General features: G+C 42.3%; 3 protein-coding genes and 1 non-coding gene across 6 annotated transcripts in view; all 4 read right to left on the bottom strand.

The window, feature by feature from the left end:
* LUC7L2 (LUC7 like 2, pre-mRNA splicing factor) overlaps positions 1–12,448 on the bottom strand; it is a 29,961-nt gene extending 17,513 nt beyond the window's left edge. For 2 of the 3 annotated variants that reach the window (XM_036400764.2, XM_036400766.2), the window contains exons 1-2: positions 12,139–12,448; positions 1,603–1,697 (exon numbers count right to left, since the gene is read on the bottom strand). In XM_036400764.2, coding sequence (XP_036256657.1) covers positions 1,603–1,697; positions 12,139–12,199 — 156 coding nt within the window. In that variant the 5' untranslated portion in view covers positions 12,200–12,448. Of the gene's footprint in view, positions 1–1,602; positions 1,698–3,368; positions 3,408–12,138 lie in introns of those variants that run through there. The other variant, XM_036400768.2, reaches the window with a different exon arrangement.
* A 2,317-nt stretch (positions 12,449–14,765) lies between these two features.
* FMC1 (formation of mitochondrial complex V assembly factor 1 homolog) lies at positions 14,766–15,281 on the bottom strand. The gene is made up of 2 exons (XM_036400769.2): positions 15,109–15,281; positions 14,766–15,014 (listed from the first exon to the last, which is right to left on the bottom strand). Exons 1-2 carry the CDS (start codon positions 15,235–15,237, stop codon positions 14,820–14,822), a joined length of 324 nt encoding a protein of 107 aa, XP_036256662.1. The 5' UTR covers positions 15,238–15,281; the 3' UTR covers positions 14,766–14,819.
* A 408-nt stretch (positions 15,282–15,689) lies between these two features.
* Positions 15,690–15,762, bottom strand: TRNAR-CCU (transfer RNA arginine (anticodon CCU)). Its single transcript has one exon. It is a non-coding gene; the product is annotated as a tRNA-Arg (tRNA).
* Positions 15,763–16,172: 410 nt separating this feature from the next.
* Positions 16,173–25,401, bottom strand: part of UBN2 (ubinuclein 2) — a 51,933-nt gene continuing 42,704 nt past the window's right edge. The window contains 1 exon segment of the mRNA XM_036400503.1: positions 16,173–25,366. Coding sequence (XP_036256396.1) covers positions 25,317–25,366 — 50 coding nt within the window. The 3' untranslated portion in view covers positions 16,173–25,316.

The following is a 25,401-nucleotide window of genomic DNA, read 5'->3' as shown; positions in this document are numbered from 1 at the left end:
CACAGCCTAGGTAAAGCCTGTCTCTTTTGAGTCCCCTTTCTACTACTCCCACTAAAAGGATTAAACTAGTCACTGCTTTTCTGCATCCAGATTTACACTTTTCTGGTATGATGACTAATTGCACGAGGAAGGAAAAGACTGATATTCTCTAAAGAAGCAGTTTCATTTAGTATTCCAAGAGCTGCTGCAGCAAAATCTGGTATGAGGCTGAAGAAAACTTCCATTGAGGACTGAAACTGTGTCAGCTGCCCCAGCCAACGTGACTAACCTGCAGTGTAAGAGGTGCTACTGCATGATACCTATGACTTTTATAGTTCTGAAAATGAACACTTCTTCATTTACAGCTGTTAAAGAAATGTTTGTTTATAGAAACTGGATCACAATGAAAAGCTGTCAAACAAATCTCTGACAAGTTTCTTCCTGTGGATTATGACCAATGCCTTTGTATGTTTTGGTAGCATACCAGTATGTCCCAAGCAGGAGGTGTTTTGCTCACCACATAACCAAAGCACCATCCAACCTAACAGATGGGTTGATGGTGAAAAGAAACACACTGTTCTCCCCTTCCCCCATTTTGTTTGGACAGTAGTGCACAAAACAGTTCAAAATAAAACTATATATACATCAAGACTACACAATACTACTTCAAATAATCCCTGAGACAGATTTTTCACTACTTATTTTCCCTGATGCCAAAGGATAACAAAATGTGCCAACATGAGTGAAAAAAGTTACCCTAGCAGCATTAAGAACAGTAGGCACGTGGGACTCTGTATCATCATACTTTATCTCTCTACTACTAATTATTCTAGTCATCAAACATTAGATCAAATAATCAATGAAATATTACTCACCTGCCTTTCACAAAATAATAAGCTACCTTAAATATGGATCACAAGGTAAAGCACAAGCACATTGACAAAGAAAAGCTACTGGCCTGTGTCAGAGCCCCTTGCTTCCTATCCTCATGTAGTGGAATTTCTACTACAGAGTGCACAAATGTCCAAGTCAAACAAGTTATTAATATGCCATAAATTGAGATTTAAAAATTGCTTTAGAATTTATGACAATGGCACAGTAACTGTATAATGTACAGTAAGTGTCATTATCATATTAAACATATCTAAATGTTTAGAAATTTAACGATTTGAACTCTCAATTATTTTCATTAAAATACTTCTGAAGAGAGAAAAATCTCTGTACTTCTCTATACAAATAGATCTGTGGAATACTCTCCCACTATAACATCCATTTTTAAGAAAGTAACTTCATCATTTATACATACAGTATATTTTATTTCTTTCTATTACTTGCAACTGTACCACTGTAAGGCCACTCTGCTATAGCACAACTCACGTCTGTAACCTTATGTGGCTTTTCATATAAACAATGAAATTTAGGTAATAATTAGCACATAGAACAGAAGAATTCTAAAAATTAACTTCAAAACCCATAAATTAATTGTTCCTGAAAGTTACTCTAAACTACCAGAGAGTGCTAGATAGTCCCTGAAACCCATGAAATTTAAGGAAATACTACAAAGAACAAATAGAATTCAATTTCTGCACTTATCTAAATAAAACATGAAATTTAGCTACATACAGTTCCAGAGAGCACATCATGAGGGCAGCAGTTGAGAAGGTGGCTCTTGCACACTCGGTCATCACTGAATTTGATTCGCTGACGGGTGGTGTCACCTGCAATATAGAAATCAGCACGTTCCAGGTCAGAAACCTGTGGCAGTCAGACATGTCCTGCAAATTACATGCAAAGCGTTAACAGTGCCCTGTCACATACTGAAGGTCTATGGAAACTAGAACTCAAAACACGCTATGCTTCTTTGGCAAACAACACCAAAACCACAAATGTGTGTTTTAATGCTCTATAATGCTATTTAAAAATCCTCTCACACTTCCCCTTCAAAAATGCAGCAGGAAAAGTGCTTGAAACCAGAAAGTCAGTATTAGCTTAAAAACACTTTGATACAATAGCATTTGTTAAATGAGCTATATAATTCTCTGTTCAGACTTTGCATGAAATAGTGACGTATTTCTATGCAAGAATTAGCATATCAAAGCAGCCTCATAAACACAAAATGAAACACATAGAGTCTTCACCAAATCCCACCTGATACTCGTTTTATGATTTTGCTCTTGGATGCAATGCACCCTTTAACATTTGATGGGAGTAGCATAAAGAGTTGGCAGAAGAATGATTTTAAATGCTTACAAACCTGAAAAAAAATCAAACATACGGGCATAGCCTATATGCAAAATATTTTAGAGGTGTTTGCATATCTCCATATGATAAACCTTTTTTCTTTTTTCTTCTATGTGCTGTTTGTTGGGCTGGAACATCATAATTATATCTCATTGTGGCAGGTTGCAGCTCCCGCATCAGCAGAAGCATCAACATGCCCAGACACTGAAGTTCAATTGCAAGGTTAAATAATCCCTTCCCGGAGCAAGACCTGAAGTCTTCAGAACAAAGTAACCAGCTGGTATTCTGGGGATGAGGGCTGAACATGTCTCCCTTTGAGTAAAATAATTGTCACTGTTTGAAATTCAGAAGAGAGATCACTGCAATGGCTCTCTTCTTGTTAAGACACAGGCATGATAAAACACCTCGATCTCTCTAAGGATGCAGCCTTTTTTTTTTAACATAATTTGAGATGATCTCTTTTAATTGAAAACCTACTGGTGAATTACTGAAGCAGAAAGAGCTGCTGGGAGAAAAAGGGACATACAGTGAGCTCAGATAGCAGCCTCTTCCATTTCATCAAATATTTTAGAGTGTAGATACATTTTGCAGTTATTCAAGTTTTCTTTAATGGCTTCATGATTTGAAACTCTAAACTTCTAGATTTGAAACTCTTAAACAATTCAAGAAGCCATATTCGCTACTGAGGTTAACTACAAGAGAGAGGAATAAAAAGCCTGTATAATTTTAGTCAAACCTTTCTTATTATGTAATCAGATTTAAAAATATTCATTCTATGTGTAGGATGCTAATATATAGCATTTTCAGATGGGCCATGTTTCAGATTATTAAGTAAACAAAAACTTTCATAAACAACACAAGCTTAATTTGCCTGCAGGATACAACAGGTAAAACCTGTAACCCACACATCAAAGAGCTTCAAAGCAGTTCAACAATAGGTTTTCTAGAGGGCAACCTTACTGCTTGGTTATACTTACAGTACCAAAAATTCAGAGTAATCCCTTTATAATCATGCCTACTACTGCAGTAAAGAGTTTTGCTCTTCTTATTTTTTTTTCTTTTTAGGAGGTGGATCTTTATTTTTTTAAACACATAACTGCGTTTGTTCCACATTCATTAACACATCTGAAAAGTTATTGATAACTCACGGCTCGGCGAATGCGGGGCCTTTCTGACACTCCCTTGCAGATTGATGTAGGCAGGCAAAGATACATTGAACCTTTATAAATAAAACAAGGGGCCAGATTGTTCAGTTTGTATAGAAAAATAGACTCTGCCAGCAATTTTAACACAGCATCTAGAAATACATGTTGACTGTAAAGATTCTTCTATATAAAGACACATCAACAAAATAAAGTATTTTAAAAAAACCCCAAAGCTGATGGCCTAATAGCCATAGGAGTCAAGGAGTTACCAAGACCAGAAAATTGCTGAAAGACTCATGTTCCTTAAGTAATGTTGGCAAATAGTATTTTCACAGACATTACCTCCAATTACCTTTTTCACACCTCTATCACAACTAGGTACTGATACTACAGCTGAAATACAGTCCCTTTTCATCAAAGTGACTAGAATGATAATCACAATTACCAACCAGAGGAAGACAGCATAGGGAAAAAAAAAAGTGGCAGAAACTGATCAACAACAACCTAAAGAATACTTTAGACATTTGTATTTGTATTTTAAACTTCTATTCTTTCTGCACTGTGCCTTTATTTAAGCATTTAAAAAACTTTTAGAAAGGTTCCCTTACAAATATGATTGGGGTATTTACATTTTCTTTTCTACAAAAAGCAATTTTATACATTTGCATTTCTTTTTAATATATGCTGTTTCAGAAGGAAAAGTTTATTTAAAAAAAAGGTGTTGTATATCACATTCTAACAGTGACTGACTGTTGTGTCCCTCTGGCAGCTCATTTGCAAGTCTGATAGCCTCAGAAGAAAATGTTTTTATTCCTTCATGAATTTTGTGAGCTCCAATATTCCTAAATAGCGCACACCTCTTGGCAAAGACAGAGGATTTATTCTGCTGCTGACCTACACATGAATCATCCTGAGAGTGTATTGGCCTGGGATCTACATAGGTTGCTGAGGGGGGGGAGGGAAGAATAAAATCTGTGGATCCACTATGCACCTGATATTCTGCCTACAAGAGCAAATGAGATTTATGCAGATGCCTTCTAAGAACTAAAACAACACAAACAGATGTGTTCTTAAGACAAGGACTTCTGCAGTACAGCAGGTAACCAAAATGCTACTTCTGCTTGTCAAACTATAGGGAAGTTGATGCCTTCTCTGTATGGTCAAACAAACAAGTGAATACTAAATCTAAATAATGAATATCAAAAATATATTTTTTAAAAAATATATTTTATGTATTGTGTAATAAGAAAGTAATACACCCAGGCACCAAGTGGCTGCAGTCACCTAAGTTTCAGAAGTACTCTTGAACATCTATAAAGAGGACACAATCACTGATATTTCAGACCTTATTACAAATTCTATTTTAATAGGTAAATAATTAAATCAGCTCAGAATAGCAGTTTATTTAACCCTGCCTCTGAAGAATAGCACAATATTCAACTACTTGATCTTAAGACTTATGCTCATTACAGAAATGAAAGTAATTTACCAGGGCATTACAGGAGTCAACATCTATTACTGTAAGCCATCCCTGTGTTTCCAATTAGATTTTTTTCCACTAAAAGAAAAATAGTATAGTTGATAAAATTTATATGGAGAAAAGATAAATTAAATTTTCCCCAAGAAGCATCAGCTTTAATTTTACTGAAAGTACCTGTCCCAAACCACATTTCTCTAAGAAACTACTTTCCCAGTAAACAGAGAACTTTGAAACAGAACTGAAAAGAAAAAAAGCAAAACACCAAGGAAACTTCTATACTTGCACATTCCTTATCTTTTACAAGCATAAGGAAGCTGCACACAAGATAAACGAGTATTCAAGAGATTATGGCAGTAATGTAAACTTTCTAAAGGAAGTTTTCTATTTTGCATAAAACATACTGACTACAAAATTAACATCAATATTTAAAACCAGTGCATACTGCTGATTAAAGAACATCCAGAGGTTAAGCTTACAATGTGCACTTGTACTACACAATTCACTTTGAACTCCCAAGTCTAATCTATTAGCAGGCCACCACAATGTCATTCCTGTTCAGTATCCTCTAATCACAAGGAGCAGAACGAGCACTAATGCGTCAACAATGCTTAGCATAGTAACACACTCATGACAATGACTTCTTTCATCCAGGATCTCTTACTATTCTGATGTACCCTAATACACTACTGTCAACAATCCCAAAGCACTAGTGAGAATAACCCTTTATAATCCAACTGTAACCTCTAATTGTAAACCAGTGGTGCAATCCATGCAAAGGAAACCAAGTGAATTTTCATTTTCATGTCGTTCACTTCCTGAACTAAGATACAGCAACAAAAAATGGTTAGCTTTCCACTCAAATTTTTAAGCATGAGTCCCAACATGTTGGCAAAGGACTCTGAAAGCTTTATTCAAGAGCTACTAACAGGGTGGAGTATGTGTTTAAAAACTGTGTATCAAATTCCACCCGCAAAGCAAGCCCTGTCTAACCAGTATCCAACACCATTATTTAACTGAGGCTTATGCAGGCACAGAAGATCCTGTTCCTGCTGCACAGTGAACGGGGAGCTAGTTCTGATCCTCTTCTCACTAAACACTGCTCATGTCCTGATCCTAACACTTTTAGAATAATACATATTTCTAACCAGGACTGCTTCTGTTTTACACCATGACTGAAGCAACACTAATTAATTCAGACTATAATGAGACCATCCTGTAGCCAATGCATTACAAGTCGAACAAATAGAGGAATGGTCTTCCTTGAGGTATGAATATGCCCATTTGCTTCTTCATAAATGCCATTTTAGAGAGCATCCCAAGTAGAGAACAATTCCTCAAATTCTTCACTGTTCCCATAATTTTTAAGGTTTGAACTATCAGAACTTTATGACAAAGCCAGAAAATACAGACAATTCCCTAAACACAGTCATTGCTCTTCAAACCTGACCACTCCTGATTGACGACTTGTCCTGGACACAATTAAAGCACCTTTTCATGAAGTTCATGTGTTCTGCTACTTTCAGATTTCTGAGCTGATTTCAGTTCAACATTCTGGGGAGGTTTTGCAGAAATTCCTGTATATGAGATATTTTCTCTACCTTTGCTGCTGCTCTGTATTTGAAAGCAGAGCTCTTGGAAGAGACTCTTGGCACCCTAGCCTGGCTCTCAGCCTGGAGCTACCCAAAATGGCTACAAAATCCTCAGCAATGATCTATCAAAGTTTAAACACACATACCACCTTCTACCTCCAAGCATGAAGCAAAGTGGAAACCAAAATCTACCTAACCCTGCAAATACCAACATAAACACTCCACCCATTGTTAAGGACACAGAATCTCTTCATTAATCCCATACTAAAACAAAGAAATTACAAAATAGGTTACAAGTTCTAGATTACACCTCTGTTACCATATAAAGTGTGCCACCAAACACAGGATGAATAAAATAAGCACAGGAGTGTCACTTCAATTCCTTCCAAACAACAGGACAGGATTACTGACCACTACTAAGGATAACTGAAGCATAACCCAGAAAAACCAGTTAGGATGTGAACAGATGCAAAAAGGATCTACAACAAGAAAAGTGTGTTTGCTAGTAACAGCTGAAGAACTGAGTTGAAGACTTCAAACACAGCTCAGCTCAAAAAGCTGGCAGGTGAAGCAAAAGGAGGTGCTGACTGGCACTTTATACATACTGCTTCTGTCTAAAGGCTCTGGAGATTTTTCTGCTAGTCACATAGCACAGTATTTGTTAAGATGCTTGGGAGAACCTTTTCATGACCACAGTCTCAGAAGCATGCACAAATTCACCTGTTTTTAAAGAGAACTGTCCCAGATTGCAAGGCAAGATGTATTCTATTTGCCATCTGTATGGCAGCTGTCTTCTGTTAAGCGGGCAGTTTTCCTTATCTCTTCCACAACCACTCCTCCCTCCGGGGGACATCTGCTGATAACAGACTATTGAATGTCACTGCATGACTGGTAAGAACTACAGCATCCCATTGTGAGATGCTCTGCCCAGAGGGAGGAGCCAAGCATTCCTACCCAGATATAATCTGGAGATTCTGAGACACCAGCACGGCTTCTCCACTGGATTCCCCAGAGGAACAGCAGCTGCCTCTTCTTCCACTGGATCTTCAGAGGAAGAATACACCTTTCTACAGGATCCCTGCCTCAAGAGAACCACATCTGACACTTCAGGAGGACTGCAGCCACAATTCCAATTCGACTGCTACTAACACCCTGACCCAGAGGGTGTCAGGTTGTGTTCTGACTCTGTCAGTGTTGTTTTAGTTTGCAGCATTGTTTATGTTATCATTTTATTTTCTTCCCTATTAAAGAACTGTTATTGCCTGTGCCCGCATTTTTTTTGCCTGAGAGCCCCTTAATTTAAAATTTATAGCAATTCGGAGCGGAGGGGGGGGTGTTTTACATTTTCCATTTCAGGGGAGGCTCCTGCCTTCCTCAGCAAGCACCTGTCTTTCCAAACCAAGACAAGAATTTAATTAACTTTGCTAGATTTTCATATTTCTAGATTGTGGTCTAATTTTGAAATGGTGGCAATTATTTTAAAAACTCAAACCACCATCACATTTCTTTGCAACAGCCAAGTCTTAGCAGCTCCAAGATGTTCTGTGGCACCAGAGCCATTGGGATCTGCTGTGTCTGCACTACTGTCACAAGTAATGATCCTGCTTCAGCCTCTGCTTCCAACCAGTTCCTCAGGCTGACTCCAGCATTCACTCCTGCAGCAAGGCACAGCACATGACTGACCTGGTGGAAAATGAAACACTTGCGCAAGATAAACTGATTCAAGATCAAATGGGATCCTCCCCATAAGGCCTTTTACAGAAAAGTTTTTTCAATCTTTGCCCATTTAAACTGTATTATGGAAGAAGACCCAATCCTGGGGATACTAACATCAATTGTTAACATTTCCCTCAATTTGCAAATGACTCAATTTATAGTTATGATCCTATCTGTAAGGTTCACTCCTGTTTTCTGGAGAACAGGGATGGCAAAAGCAGGGTTTACCTAAGCGTACTATTAAAAAAAGCTTACTCAACTTTACAGTTCAAAACCAGCATTTTAAAAAATAAAAGTAATACTTTTCTATGTGCTATGTACTCCTAAATGACAAGTTTCTGCAGCTCCGATAAACAACAAAAAAATCAACTTGAACTAACCTTTTAACTATTGATATATAGAATAAAAACTCTTCTCTTTTAGTTCAAGTGATAACAGAAAAAAAAAACAAAACCCAAAAATATTAATATATAAGCACATAAGATTAGCACCTGGATTTCAGCACTACTTATTTTGTAATATTTGGAAAACCCAGATTATATATTCAGTAATTTATTTTTAAAGCCTCTCTAGGTATGGCAGGTTATCAGTACTTGGAATGCCATTTCAGAGATTTTTTTTCAGCCTGCCGTCATGACTATATTAAAAAAAGTCCAGCTTTTTACTAGCATCGAAATCAAAGATACTTTTATTTTTTTTTTTTAATTTTGGCACAGTCCACATCCAATTCAGCTTTCCACTTGTCAGAGAAGTGTGCAAGAGAAGATTAACCTAGGTAATATGCAATGTATTTTAAAAAACTCACGTGCTTTTAAATAATAATTAATATGTGTTTTTCTCAGGTGTGTAAAAGAACCACTCCTGCCATTCAGACATTTCTTTGCATTGACATCACCAACCCAACTGCTTTTCAGTTAACCCAGCTGTATTCTAAGAACAGCAACTCACTGACAAGTCCTGAGAAGCACCGGCCAAGTCCCCTCAGTTCCACTCTCTGTCAGGTGTCTGTCACATGAGCAAAGGCAGGCACGGAGCAGGGAGCACTGGGCCTGGCAGCTGCCAAGAGGCTGCCGAGCCCCACATCCTGGCAGGTATCAGCCAGCGATGCCCTGTGACTGCAAGTGCATCCATCCTGCTGCCCAAACTCAGCCAAGGGAGGCAGCAGGCTGCCAAGGAATTGGGGAAGCTCTCAGCTGTCCCTGCCCACAAGCACAGGGCCCTCTGGGAAAGGGCACAGCCAGGGGCAGGGGCAGCACACCCGCTTCTGGGTGGCCACATGCTCGGCAGCCCCGTTTGACAGAGAAGTCTCCTCTCTAGCACAGATGATTTTTCATTAATATTCTTACAGCCTTGTGGGTATTTTCTGAATCGCTGTGATCAATAGGAACTGTGCTTTCCAGGTGTTCTCAGAGCTTAACAGCAAATCTATAAAAACACTTAATCACTACACCTTCCAGGCTTTTCCTTTCTGGCCCTAGGGACACCAGTCATAATGAGTATGCACATTGTCCCACAAATTACAGCATACAGCTCATCTCCTAAAACCATGTTTGAGCATCTGATTGTGGAATTTTCAAAATCATTTTCAGAGCATGTTCATATTTTCTACAAATGATACTAAAACCTAAAAGGGAAAAAAACCGCTACACATATTCAGGCACGACTGCTGGTTTTAAATTTACCTCTGAGTTTTTTCTATTCCCACCGACGAGATCAAATGTTTGATCTACTTTTTCTAAAACAGGTAAGATTTTTAAGCCTTCATATTCTAGTCTTCTCAAAAAAACCTCGACCAAGACAAAAAGACCTGCCAGACTTTGTAAAGTATAAAACTAAAAAGCACGTTTGTAATATTGAATATTATAAAACAAAAACATTGCCCAAGAAAGATTATTTTTTCAGAAACTCTATTGCATTTTAAACTCTAATGTGTTGCCAGGGAGAGCAAAATCAAAGGCAATGGGGATAAGTGGTGAAAATAAAGTTCTGACCTACCAAGAAATTAAAAAATTGACACATTCTAATGAAAAGCTGCAATTTGCATGTTAACAGAAATAGACTATTTGTCAAAGGTAACAGGAATATAAAAAAACCTAACGACCACAAACCCCACTATTCTCAAGCTTAGCAATGTTTCAATGACCTTGAGCCTGGCCTTGGATTTATTACATACCAGCTCTGCAAAAAAAGGTTCATTTTCAATCCCTGTGTACAATTCAGTACAAATGATGCTGATGCTCCAGCTCCACTGGACTTTTTTTTTTTTTGTAACTAGAATGGTGTTACACAGAGATCCTCAATCCAATCATGGAAACCAGCTTTACAAATCATCTTTTCTCCTTATCCTTCCCCATCCTGCCCATTTTGTTTAAATGCTTCCTTTCTAGCCAGTTAGTTTGTGAACAGTTCAGCACATGTGGTTTAGGAATTACAGGGTGAGCAGGAGGGGGGGAATACAATTATCAATACAATAACTGCCTTCTTACAAAGCCAGAGAAAATATAGCCTGAAATGGCTATTCTTGGTTTAGATTTTAGTCACTTAACATTTTTGGGCAGCTGTCTCAAGTAAATGACACTCTTCTCCCATCATCCAACAGAAACTTTCAGAAACTGAAACGGCTCCTCCACCCGCCTGAAAACTTCTGTGTAATGTTAGGGTAGCACTGAGACAGCGATGTAGGTGCCAACACTGGGAAGACTTGAGTTCCATAAGCACAATGTTACTTTGCCAAGCACTCAGACATATGCAGCCACAACAGGAAGTATTGGAAAATCTTCTGAAGCAAGACAAAACCACCCCAAATTAGATCCTGTATGATGACAACTCACTAAACAGCCTTACTCTGGAAGACAATTTTCACAGAACAGTAATTTAGAACTCTGCAGAAAGCATTCACGATACAAGGAGTATGCATAAACCAGTTACATTTTTCAAAATTCTAGATTATACTAAAAGAAGCTGTCATTTCACATGAGCCCAGTACCCAGAGATGACCAGGACATACAAGGTACGTCCCACTTCCACATCCTAGTCAGCGCACGGGGGAACAGGTAACCATTAATTTAACAAGTTAATTCCACAAACATAACACATCTGCAAGAGTGAGTACAGAGTATGAGTACCACATGCAGAACATTTAAATTACCTCTAATTGCTGCCTACCCTCGGGTGCAGAATTCTCTTGTTTGCAAGTTAAGAACTGCACAGCCTAAGCGGAACTGCTCTTCTCTAGCAGCTCCCCCAACTACCTGGATTTATGGGCGAGCGCCGGTTCAGACTTTCAAGCTGATCGCCATGCACTCCGACAAAAACTGCAGAAAGCTTTACGCAGCAATACTCTCCACTGTATGATCGCAGAGCGACCTGAAACCTGACCGTACATCTCCTATCTCTCTCTGAGAATGACTGCCTCCGGACGTTAAGCTTTTACTTGGCTGTTTAGGGCGCTATTTTTTTTACAGTTTGTCCACTTAGGTCAATCTCCCATTGCCTTTCAGAAAGCAACAGCCATACCCGCCTGCTGGCTAACACGATGGTTCGGGCCACAATTTAGACAACTCTGTAACGACACAAAACCCCACCCTGCTCTCCTGAAGGGGCTGTTGGTCTGGGGGGATTTTTTTGGTCCTCCCCTCGATGATCAGAGTCTCTCAAGCGTGTGTGCCCCTGTATGGTGACCGGGCGGAAAGGGTGCGCGCCGCGGACACCGCCAGGAGCGGATCTCCAATAACAGCGGCACCGCCACTGCGGCCGCCCGGACAGCAGCCGGCGCCGGCAGCTCCGCGGGGGGAGGCGGCGCCCGGCTCCCCCCACCCCGCCGCCGACGGTCCTGACAGCCCCGCCCCGCGGGGGGTGCGGGCAGCGGGTCTCGGGCCTGCCAATCACGGCGAACACCGCCCGGCCCGGCCGGTACCACCGTGACCTCCGGGGCGGCGGCGGCTCCGCCCCCTCCTCCCCGCCCCACCGCGGCCGGGGAAGCACTTACCGTCCCGGGACGTGCCCATGAGCTGGTCCAGCATGGCGCGCATCTGGGCCTGCGCCGACATCTTGAGCGCGGGGGGGGCCGGCGCGGCCCGGCCGAGTCACGCCGACAGCGGCCTACAAGGCCCGAGGCGCGGCGGGCGCTCGGCCCTGCCCCTCGCGTCACAGGCGGGGCCGCTCCCCCGCCGCCGCGGAGGGAGGGAGGGAGCGGGCGCTGCCCCCGCCCGGCTTTCCCGGTGGGAAGCGGAGCGGGAAACTCGCTTCGTGCCGGTGCCGCCGCCTCGCGCCCCCACACGCTCCCTCACTCCCGCTCCCTCCCGCGCCCGCCACGCGCGCGTGCCGGCGGGAACGGAAACCCACGCGCACGCGCCTTGCGCTCCTTCGTCCGCTCCGCGACGTCAGCACGGACGGGCCTTGGCGCTCGCACATTGGCCACGTCCTGCGCCGCTCGGCCAGTGACGCACCAAGCCCCGAAGCTCCTGATTGGGCCGCCGGTCTGGGCCCTTGGGGCGTGCTGATTGGCCAGAAAGGCCGCGTGGCCGGTGTGACGTCACGGTCTCCGGGTCAGCGGCGGCGCCGGGCGCGGCTGGGGTCCCGGGCGGCCCCGGAGCGCAGCGTGGGGACAGCTCCCGTCTGGGGACAATTCCCTCTTGGATTGGCGTGCAGCAACACTGCCACGGCCCCTGCCTCCCTCAAGTATGGGTACAGTCGTGGTGAGATAAGTTACTCTGATACCCCGCTAATTGGAGAACCTCCTTAAAACTGAGGCTATTTGGCTGATAATTCGACTTACAGGGCACCAAGGTCCATTAAAAAAAAAAAAAACAAACTAATTTTTCCCATTCTAACGCCTGCATTTTGTGACTCTTTGTCAACCGTCGTGTTGCCATCTAGTGCCCAAACCCGTCACAAAGATCAGTTGTAATCGTCCCCAGGCGTTGTCGTGTTCAAGGTTAGCTCCACACGAGTGAAAAAGGGCCACACGCAACCTCCCCTAATAATAACCCCCCTCACCCCAATTATCTGTATTTCAGAAGGACTTGTAGAGAAGATGTTCTTCTGTAACTCATTCAGGAAAAGATTCTCTACCCAGTGCTCTTCAGCTAATTAGACTATGTCCCGGCTTTGCTTTTTCTTTAAAATCTAAATTTACTTTTGTTAGTCATCACGTTGGATTGAAGGGGAAGTAAATGGAAGAGACACCAATGCTTGTTAGAAGTGGCTGTTTAGGTACCTTGGTATGCTTAGGGGAAATTTAGAATTTTTAGTGATTATTTACACCAACACCATACATACTTTAGCTCCTTCTACTCTTTAAAGAGCATCTGTGTCTGGCCAAATGATCACTTTTTTCTTTTTTCTAATTTTATTTTTTAATTTCCCTTCTCAAGCAATATACTACAGAATGCAGCGGTTTTCATTAAATAATGCTGAACAAGCAGTGTGTCACAGCCATTCTCAGTGTGTGGTGACATCCCACAACTTTATCTACTGAGCTGAAAATAGGTTGATACTTTTCCACCCATTATATCAAGGCTTTTGGAAAAAAAACACCATTTAACTTGTGAGACTTGCAAACTGGAATTCTGGTCAACAGAACTCTAAAACTTGTAGTTCACATCTCCTTGCCTTACCTAAGCAGCCCAAATTTTCCCTGTTTTAAGGATCTGTTGTGCCTATCCACTATACTGTGGGGATTAAACCATTCCCAAGGGTTTAATACAAGGGAAGGAAGAAACAGACTCAGATGAACTGATTCTCTTTGCAATGCTTTTCTGACAAAACACTTTGTTTTCCCTGGCAGTAAAAAACCCCCAACAAACACACTCTAATTTTCTTGGAGTTGCCTCAAGCTTCTCCCCAGATAAACCTCACATTTTTAGCCATTTAAAGTCCTTCTTGTTATAGATTTCTTACATATCTTGCACACAATACAACACTCTCTTGTGAACAGCAACATCTCAAGGCCTTTTATAAAAAGAAACTCACTGCTCCAGATTTGTGAGGTGAGTCCCATTTGTGCACCTCCTGTGACTGCCTAGAGTCAGTTCCCTTCAGGTTTTCTGAGATTCAGAGGGAGAGGGAAGCACAGGAAGCTGGCAGTCACTTCTCAGGGACAGGGAGAAACATGTAGCTCATTAAGAATTCATCTCTCTGAATCGCTACTGCTCACTCACCGCCATGGTAAAACTCAAAAAAATCTTTAAGGTGGAAGAGGTTTGTGCTACTGCAGTGCTCACCAGAACCCACAGACGCTCCACAGAAGAGACCTTTGTTCTTGGGAGAGTAGGGAATTCCACATACGCAGAATATGGCTGGGAAATGCCTCAGTAAACACTGGACAAATTCTCTCACCTACCGCATTTGAATCACGTGGGGGAACCACGAACGCCTGCAACCCCTCAGACAAGCAGTTCGTCAGTTCATCATGAAGGCTGACATGTTTTTCCACTACAAACCACCTCTCTGTCAACCCTTGGACGGGTCAGGACACACGTTCACAAGGTCGGGGTGGGCATCTGGGAGGCCTGATGAAGGCAGAAGGGGTTGGTTGTCTCCAGTTACGGCTTTCACGCCATAACCTAAACTTGACAAAAGGCACCTGCTAGAGACCCCAGGCCATTCCAGTAGCTCGGATATATATTTATTTATTGAGGAATAAACATTGAGCACAGCAGTCCCGCCTCAGCCCTTCCCTCCCGGCTGCTGAGGCAGTCTGAAGCCCACCAGCCCGGCGACCTCCTGTGGCGAGCGCTCTCCCCTGCCGTGGTACTCGCGGTGCAGGGCCTCGTGCTCTCGGACGCTGCGCAGCAGGCACAGGTAGGTGGCGGCCTGGAAGTGCAGCTCCTGCTGGGCCCGGCACAGCTTCTCGCTGGTCACCTGCGGGGAGCGGCGGTCAGGGCGGCCCCGAGGCCTCGCCGAGCCCCGGGAGCTGCCGGGGGGACAGGAGCGGGGAGGGGAAGGCGGCGCATACCCGGTGCGCGCGGAAGGCCGCGAGCACGTGCCGATAGGCGGGGCTGTCGCGATAGGAGCGGCCGGCGGCGTGGCGCAGCTCGCGCAGGAGCGCGCGCAGGGTGCGCAGCGGGGCTCCCAGCGCCGCCATCTTCCGAGCCGCGCGCGGCGCGCCGGCCAATCGAGCGCCGCCGCCGGGCCTCGCCCTCGCGCCCCGGCAGTGCGGGCAGTCGAACGCCGAGCGAGCGATCGCCTCCTCCTACTCTCTGCCGCCCTCTCGCGCCGTTGCAATCGGCGCTGGTGAAGTGCTGGGGTTCGAGCGCCGAGGCTGGGGCGTGCCCGGTCCACGCCTCGTAACGGGCCTGTGGTAACGCAGCGGGAGCACCGGGAGCCGTCCAAGAGGCGCATCACACGGCAGGAAACCCGCTTTGGCCGCGGGCGCGTCCCCGCCAGTTTCTGGGGTCTCCGTTTAAAAGACGCTTCGGGTCCCGCTGTACCCGAAGGGGACGCCCGGGAGGGAAGCTCAGGAGCTGCAGACTCGAGACAGCGAGCAGCTCAGAGACGTGAGGAGAGGCTGCACGTCTCGAATGCGAAAAAAATACCCACCCCAGATGGGACTCGAACCCACAATCCCTGGCTTAGGAGGCCAATGCCTTATCCATTAGGCCACTGGGGCTGCCGCAGGAGGAGGGTGTCTATGCACTTAGTTATCCACTGTCCCCGCCCCTTCTCCTTTTATGGCATGTATCGGAGGCCAGTGATTGGGCAGCGCCGCCCAACGCGGCTGCGCGCGGCCCCCTGGGAGCCGGGGCCGAGGCGGGGGCGCGGTCCCTCAACGGCGTTTGGCTGCAGCTCCGTAAAACACTGTGTTCCCACAGGGAAGGGCTTCCTTCCCCAACGAACCTTTTGCGGTTTCTAAGCGCTGGTCCTGGCACACAGTGTTACCCTTGCTCGGCTGGTTGCCCTGACCGAAGGAGGGCCCCCACCCCCAAACAGAAAAACCCGACAAAAAGCCCCAAGAGGGCCAACCCTTCAAGTGAAACCTTTCCCCATTTTTATTTTTGTGAGAAATCACAGAAACAGGGCTAATATGTACATTCCTCTTTATTTAATACAGCACAGACACGTGACACATAGAAAAACAGAAAAGTACACTCATGAAAAAGCCTGTCGCAGTCAGGGACAGGGAACAGCTACGCCAAATTGAGTAAGGCTCCTACTGCAGAACAGGGGTCTGCCGGCAAGGGTGGATCCCAGAGCAAAGTCTGCTGCCTAAAAAAGCTTGTGCTCCTTTCAGGAAAGCAGAAAAGGGCAAGTCCCTTCCGGAACAGGTGAAGGCAGCGTTCCCTGCAACGTTTGCAGGATACGAACCCCATGACTGTGTTTGGATCAGAGCACTGATAAGTGCTCTCCAGTTATTCTCACAGAGGGCCAATAGTCCTGACCTCTGAAAGCATTGGACTGCTCAGGGATAGGAAACCTGAGTACCTGGAAGGAGTGAAAACGTCAAGTAGTCACACAGAAGAGAGTTAAAATTAGCCTCCCTGACAGGGCTCTGCTAGCCACAACTGGGAATGTGCAAGGAACTAACCAGCTTCCCAACTAACAAAAGACTAACAGCCATTAAACTGACCAGAACAATATTATAACGCGTTGGAACTGACGCGGGCTTTTGAGGCAGCAGCTTCTTCCTTTTCCTGCTTCAGTTCAGGATGGAGATAAAGCAGGCACCAGTTCCTCTGGCAAAGAGCCTTACACACTTTTAAAAAATTAAAATACAAAAAAGGGAGACAGGTGTATTTACAAAATCCATGGCTGGTACAGTACATCATTTTTAAGACACACTAAATGCTACAATCTTTCAGGTCCTGAGATTATTACAAAAAAACCAAACCAAAACAAAAACAAACCCCAACAACTCAAAACTTGTGTTCAGGTCCAGTTTTATAAGGAGAGAGGAAAGAAACCACACATTGAAAACACAGTATCCCTTGAAGTTATTGGAACACACCTCCCTAAAAAATCCAAGTGAAAGTGGTGCTTACCACCCAAATGTAGCTGCATTTGGTTGTTCAGGCTTGTTGTCACAAGAGGGGAGCATTTAATGGGGCAGTTTCCCTGGAGAGCTCATCAGGTAAGCACAAGGCTGTTGGGATCCTCTCTCCATTGCTAAGCCCTATGATCTCAAGTGTTAAAAGGAGGAAGGTGACCTTGTACAAATTCATGTTGGACTGAGGAAAGCATCACAGGAATCGCCAACTCAAACAGGTTTGCCATCTCCCAGTAACTGTGCGCTCCTTTGTTTGAAGCCGAGGAATGCAAAGAATTCTAGCTGTGATTTAACATGTGTTAATAACAAAAAAAAAATTCCTCCAGCTTTTTATTCTGAGCTCCCCAGTTGAAGGCAAAATAGTTTCTCAGCCCTTCGTTGTCTAGGGGATCACAGCAAGTCAGGTAGAATTAAACTGTATCCAAACTTGCTAAAATATATATATATATATAGATTAGAAGTTACACCAAACAAAGGATACGGAGGCCAAACTGCTGTTGAGGGGATGTTCCCCACTGCCATTAGCTGTGCAGGGCACTCTCTTCACTGACCCTCTTTTAACAGGCAGGCCTACAGGGACTTGTACCCTCACCTGTTTTTTTTCCCCCAATGAACATAGAGATTTTGTATCATCAGAAGTTATCATCACAGATGCCCTTTTATTATAAGCACCTGATCTTAAGCTAGAGAATGGCAACTTTTTAAGGATTACTCATTAAATGCTTCTAACTCTCAGTAAAAGACTACAAGAGACAAATCACATTAACAAGGATACTAATTTAACTGCTAAAATATAGTGCTCCTCAGTAGACTTTTGGGGGATAAAAAGTAGTAGTTAATTTTGTTGGTTTTCTTTTTTTTACAGTAGTCCAAAAATAAAATTTCTCCATCTATTTCTAGTACAGATCTTGATAACTATGCAAGAACATGTTACTAATTGCTACATGATGGAATCACCTGCAATAAAACACATACTACAATTCTCACCTCTGAGCTAAATTGTTATCTGTAGGTACATACAACAAGACTAAAAGACCAGTGAGAAATACCTGGGGACTGGGATTTAGTTTTAATTTAGCTGGTAACTCCCCTTGTTTAGAAGCAACTTCATTTCAATGAGAATTTACTTTAATTCACTTCTGATGCTGGAAAGAAACCTGGGATGTCTCATGAGTTTCTTCCCAAATCCAATCTGTACATTAAAAAACATTTCTGCAGCTTCTTAATCCAATTGTGAGAGCTGACTATTCTACAAAACTCTCAGACCAAAACCTGTCACAAGAAGTGATTTTAGCTTCCCTCTCAAGCAACTTCATGACACTTGACACTACGTGTTGCACCAGTGAAAGGGTTTCTTTTTTAAAATACATTTTTTTTTTTCATGTTAGCAAAAAGTTCTGCATTACAGACATTCAAAAATACTCCATTTTCTTTGGGTAAAATTTCAATATGTGTTAAGAGGGGTAGCTGGGGAAAGGGATGCATGTAACACTGAAACACGTAAATACTTATCTGCATAGTTGATATTAGTGACTACTAATCAAACTAAGGCCTTAGCTGGAAAAAGCTGAGAACACAAAAAAGTTTCTTCCCCCACTCTGGTGAAATCTGCTAAGTCTCAATGAAGCTCTGTCTACCTCAGCAACTGTTCAGTTTGGCCTATGATAGTGGCATCTTCTGACTGGTTTTGGTTTATTCTCTCCCACTCTTTTTCTCTTGGTACTAGACAATAGCAAATATGACTATTTATTGATAAAACACATCTGCACACACTGCTAGGAAGAAACAAAAAACCCTTTGAAGTGTTGCACATGATAGGAGCCAAACATAGTGTACATGCTTGGTTGGGATTACTTCACAATAAAGAAAATCTTAGTAGCTAATGGTTATTGTTTAAGCAGGAGATGACAGCAATGGAAGAGACTGACACACACTTCTAGATACAAAACATGGTGGTGGTTGGGGTAGAACTACAGCTGTCAAAAATGGCTACAAAAGACAGGACTATATCCTTGACTACTGACAAGATTAGCAGTTTTACTTAGGAGTGTGCAAAAACAGTAGCAGGGAATTTTTGTACTTCCCCAGTTCTGGGCCAGTTCCAGGCCATGTTGATCTCTCAGCATAACTCACAGCAGCACCAGGGCTTTCTAGAGCCCCAAAAGGCTATTACAGCAGCAAGGGATCACTGCATCATAGAAAAAGGACAATGAAGCCTCACCAGAAGTTTCCACAAACAAAGCATTCCCCTACACAACAGTTATTTTTCCAGTGGCCCAGTAAGCATACTTCTGGCTGCTTATTTTGGCAGTGATTTCTTAAGCAGTAGACAGACACAGATTTTTACAACAGCGCCATTTGTTAAAGACTGCAACAGTCAGCCATCATCACCAGCTGTAGATTCCTCATCCCACAGATCAGCCCAGGATGAAGAGCATGTGTTCAAAAGGAATTAAACAATGTAATTGGTGAATATGGTAAACTTCACTGAAGTAACTTCACTGATGCACCTAAGACAGATTAAGAAGCACCTTAAACTACCATTCCAACTGGCTGAGCTACCAGCAATAGTCCTATCTTTGACTGGCACCATTAGATTGGTAGGAGAAATCCACTTATGGCATAGTTTGCCTAACGGGTTAACTCGAACATGTGAAGACAAGCCAAGAACTGAGTTAAGCGTTTCTCTGCCACAGGAACATATTTGGTACCATATTTTCTGCTTTTCACACTGGTTCTCCACCCATGAAGGACTCATCATTCCATTCCAACTCTGTAAAATAAATGCCTCCTTTTCATATTGCAACTCAAAATTATATCTTCCCTAGGGGAAGCACATCACAGAACTAGAACAGTCTAGTGATGCATATGCATGTTACCTTAAGTTTAGCACTTGGTCCACAAATGAAGTGCTAATTTCAGGTATTCATGTTTATAATAATCATAAGTTAGATAGATCCTCAGCACAAAGCTGTTAAAATCACTAGATCATCTATTGCAGATAGCTAATTTTGTCTGAGAAGAAGGAAACAAGCACAGATACTATTATGAGGGTTTATCTGCAGCTAAGAACACATGAACTTACTGTTCATTACAGTAAGAGAAGAAACCACTAATGAAATCTCAACAAATTGAAAAGTACAACTCTAAAAGTACAACATGACAAGTGACTTAGGCAGCATGTGAAGCATAGCTAGCTTTAAACTCAATTAGCAGCTGCACTCTTGCAGGTTTTACCAAATTCATTCTTACACAGGATGCATGGTAGAAAGTGACAACTTTGGTAATTATGAAAATCCTTGCAGTAACTTTTGTCAAGCAGATATGACCAGCTGCACACAAGATTCTTGCAGTTAATCTCAATTCAAATATGTTGCAAGCTGCTATTTTAACTTTATTTACCCCCCAGCTCCTTGGCTGTCAGCCACACATCTCTGCCTCAGACTCAGTGATTGTGTGAAGCAGTCCAGTAATTAATAAGGGCCTATAACATTTTACTTATGACCTAATTAAGAAATAAATTCAATAAATTCAATTTCTTCAGAGAAAAATGCAACAAGTTTCATTCCCGTTAGCCACTTCCTTTCTCTCGTGCACATTTACACACACTCATGCACACACTCTTTTATTGTACTGTCATCTTTGCACAAATGTTCAATCTTGAAGTAGCATTTAACAGAGCCAGGAGAATGGAGAAAGATGAACAGGTTTCAGGAGTATTATGTGTGTGTGTGTGTGTGTGCACGTGTGAGAGAGAATGCACAAGCACATAGAACCAATGCCACAGTACAGCAGCTATGAAGTTACACACATTACACACTTGGTTTTTTTTTCTTTACAAAAGGGAAAAAAACCCCAGTTTAACAGCATAAAGCCAGCTTGGCAAGCTTAAGATTTTCCTCCAAAATGCTTTCCAGCACTTCAGGATCGCTGAGAAAAGTTTAAAGAAGGTAGGGAAATAAAATTAAAACAAAAAAACAAAAAAAGGCACTTAAACAAAGGACAAAGGCCTGAATCAAGTAAGTCATGAAGGGTAACAGCCATTTCACCAGAGCTTGGACCAATCAAAGTCTACCAACCTTTTTAAAAATTTCTATAAAATTAAAATTGCATAAAGTGTTAATGAATCAGTTGTTTGCCTAATGCTTTAACTTTCTGGTTCATTTTATGAAAAAAAAACCAAACAAAACCAAAACAACTAACAAGCCCAAACAAAAAACCAAGTGTCCCTTTAATGATTTTCCCCCCAGTTCAGCAAAAGATGAAAGTTAGGTGTGGGAGAAAGCCTTCCACAGTTTGGCTTGGCTGTAGGTTTTCCCTGCAATGCCATCTTCAAAAAAAATCCAGAACAAAAGCTGAAGAGGGACCACTGTGCTTTCACCAATTCACTCAAAAACAAACAAACAAAAAACTCAAAACAAAAAACCCATCAACCCAAACACCCGAACGCTTCTAATCCAACTGTGGGCAAAAACTAATCAAAAGAAAACAAAAACCCCTGTAAACTAGATTAAAATTTGCTAATAAATACAGGCAAAAGTTCATTTTATGAATGTAGCAGCAAATGTGATAAAGTTAGTCGGAGTCCAAGGTGACTCCCAGAGGGTTACTGGTTCGCACAACTGATGGCAGCTTGGGAGAGTTGCAGATTTCTCTGTTTTCATGTCCTCAAGGGTCTTGCACCAAGTGGAGAAGGAGTGTGGAGGAAGGGTCAGGTGATGGGACTGCAGGAAGGAACAGGCTTTTAGCACCTGTCCCACCCTTAAATCCATGCATCAGACAACTTTGATCAGATTCAAACACAAAGCAGAACCCAGGTAATTAAAAGTTTCTTCTGATTAGCAGAAAACAGATGTGAAACCCACAGCATCCGCACTTGTGACTCAGTTGATCAGTATTTAGACATGTTTCTCTAATCAACAGAGAAGGCTGGACAAAGTGACTTAGGCCATTTGTGTCTTGGAATGGGAGAACACTGCAGTTATAGTCCAAGGTATCAGGAAACTCTGCAGCCTGTTTTTCATCTAGCCTGCCTTCTTTCTTTGCAAGAGTCTCTAATGATTTCACATAGCTACCATGGTTTTTGGGACTTTGGATCATGTAGCAGGGAATACTACCCAGACAGTTTCAACATCTAAAACCTATGTTTGAAGTTATTGCTTGCATTTGTTTGGGGCTTTCAGAGAGCTTGACACGTTAGCTCATACACAATCCCCAAACCAAGTTCAGCCCTACTGCCGGAAAAGACAGCTCTACTTGGCTTTCTTATTGCTTGTGAATACTGAGGGTTTATTTAGTATGTACAACTACAGTTTATTTATTAACAAAGGCCCTTAAAAAGTAGTAAAAACCTGGCGGGGGGGGGGGGGGAAATGTCTTCAGAAGAGCTGCTGTGCAGAAGATAGTAAAACATTAACCTAATTTTGCATTCAAACGTTGCAGTTGTTGCAGTTATCTTTCCTGTTCTGTCTATGCCACCTGCAAAGGTCTCTGGGAACCACCCTATTACTTCCTTTGATTTGGCCTTGCTAGGTTTAACCAAGCAGAATAGAAAACAGCAAGTACAGGGTCCCCATCTCCAGTGTTGTTCATTCAAAAGACACTCAGAAGCATAATGAATAACAGGAGTATAATGACTGAAAAGATTTACCTGCTGTAGGTTGTTTGAACTGATGTCACAAACAATGTATGGTCATCTTTATTTTCATCACCCTAGTATCTATTTCCACAATAAGTTTTAGTTTACTTGTTTCCCAAGACTGAGAAGCTCAATAGGACACAGAGGTAGGACTACTCCTGCCCTCAAGATTTAGAGAGGATACTCTTCAACCGAAGATGAAGCATATTTCCAGAAAGAAAGGAATGTTGAAAGGGAATTTGTGCTGTAGTTATAAAGGGCTCCAAGTCTCCCAGTCTAAAATTTCAGTAAGTATGAAGACAAAAGATGACAATTTGAATGGGATGCCTTGATGAGGAAAACACAGAAGAGGTAGAACTCTCTTAGGACGGGGTCCTTTATATTGCTGCCCAATGGCTCACTGCCACAACTCCCTTAGCTACATGCATTGTTTAAGTTCTCAGGTTTGCCACAGTTCAGAGAATTAACATCCTGTCAGAACTGTTGGGCTTTAAAAAACAAAGTTGGCTTCCTTCAACCCTTCCTGGAGAAAAGAAAAAAAATATCAGATGAAGCTTGCACTCTAAATAGTTTATGGTATTTTGACAGAATTTGTGCAGTATTAATGCCAGGGTCTACACAGTGTTTGTGTTTCAACTCTAAACCTCGATGGAGATGCAAGCTTGTCTGATCAACACACCACATACAAAACATTAGTGCCAGCTCAAAAGCATTTAATTGGCAGATGCTGTGGAGTGAAACTAATGAACTAATGCATCTTAATTCAATCTGTCTTTCACAGAAGTGTTGTGCAAAAACATTTATTGCTGAGCTCAACCCAACATTTTTATACTAAATACACAATATATATTATTTTAAATTTATGCATATATATTTATATAAAATTAAAATGAGCTCTAAATAGAAAAGAAATTGTTGTCTGATCTAAGAAAAATAAATCACATGTAAAAGAAACCTGCAAGCTCTAAGTAATCTAGCAAAATATATTGAAGAGTCATTATTCAGGGGTCAAAGTCTCTCTAAAGGTGTGAGATAACCAGCAGTGTCTGGTTCAGTCTCCGAGTCAAACTACCAGAAGAACTATCTACTAAAAATTTCAGCATCTCTGGTCAAAGGAATGTTCCAGGGTTGAAGGAGAAGGGCGTCATACTGATTTATTTGCTCCTTTTCCCTATGACTTATTTTAGTTTCTGCCATTCTCACCTTTTATCTGACAGCTCAAGGGACTCAACAGCAAAGTTCTGTCCTAGTGTCGAAAGTGCAACACGTGCTGGATGCTTCCTAATCTTACATGTGAACTGGTTGATGTATTGCTATCAAAGAAAAAAAAAACAAAACAAAACAAAAGCAAACAACAAAGCCAGCTCTGCAGTCTTGTGCTACCATGTAAGAAAGAGTTCAGGTCAAACTCCCCAGGCCAGCAGGGGCTGGAAATGCTGGAGACAACCCATTCAGCCCCCAGAAGAGAAGGCACCTCTGGTCGCTTTTGAACGACTCCTCTTTGGCTAACGCCTGAAGCAGTATTAATCTGACTCTGGAATAGGTCACAATCAGCTTTCTTTAACTAGCAAATCAATATAATGCATGGCTTCTGGGAGGAGTTAGATAAAGGATGAAGCCTGAGAATGAGAAAAGAACTGGTTCTGGTTCATGAAAGACATGAATAGAGCATCTTTCCAGTAGCAAATAAGCACAAGGTAAAAGAAAGTTTAATAAATGAAAATACTGAAATATTAGTGTGATTAAAAAAAAATGTGGGAAAGAAATGCTAGTCTGACCAATAAAATGTGTGTTTCTTTTCATGTAAATGAATTTCCATCCCCTTCCTCCCTTAAATAAGAACTTTTGTATTAAAAAAACCCTGAAAATAAATCAAATAGTCTGTGTCTCACATATTGATGTACCAGATCTGTTTTTGAAGACAATTCTCTACTGAGACTGCATACATCTGTAGGCTCCCTAAAGCCAAACAGCCTTCTAAAGCTGGATAAATGCCCATTATCAGAAACTGCTTTTGTCTAAAGGTTTAATTATAATGCAAAGTATCCCAGCACCATCTCTATTCTACATAACCTTTGGTCCACAACCATGTAGTACACTCAGGACCTACACATAATCTTATACTGGGCACTTTGGGCACTAAGGAAGTGGATGATTCCACCTTGAATGGAGAAACCTATTCTAGCACCTTTCACCATTTCCACTTTTCATTGGACTTCACCCAGAAACAAAATGTTGGTGCTGCTGTGGGTTTGACGATCAATTTCTTTTAAGAGCCAATCAGAGCAGATAAAAAAAGGTTGTTTCTTTAGGCAATATCAAACTATGACCAGTCTGCATGACCAGGAGGACCAGTCCTCCTTTTCCTTCTCTCTTTGATCAAGTATTGTTTTATTTTTCTTCTTCCTCTCACCACAGTGCTTAGGATCAGAATATGTAAACATTGACAGAAACAGCAGCCCTGTGACAATAAGCACTTTCCCAACTGGGCAGATTCTGTCAGCCAACCAGAACTGCGTCAGCTCCCTTGCTTGTCCAGAAGTCACTGGTTTTTCCGCTGTAACTTAGTGTCCCCTTTACTTTGGCCTCCATCTGTAGTTGAGAGACAGAAACAAAAGGGAAGAATA

Source organism: Molothrus ater, chromosome 5 (genome assembly GCF_012460135.2).
Source record: "Molothrus ater isolate BHLD 08-10-18 breed brown headed cowbird chromosome 5, BPBGC_Mater_1.1, whole genome shotgun sequence".
In the NCBI taxonomy this organism is placed as follows: Eukaryota; Metazoa; Chordata; class Aves; order Passeriformes; family Icteridae; genus Molothrus; species Molothrus ater.
The sequence above is the reverse complement of the archived record's forward strand: the minus strand, read 5'-3'. Positions and strand labels throughout refer to the sequence as shown.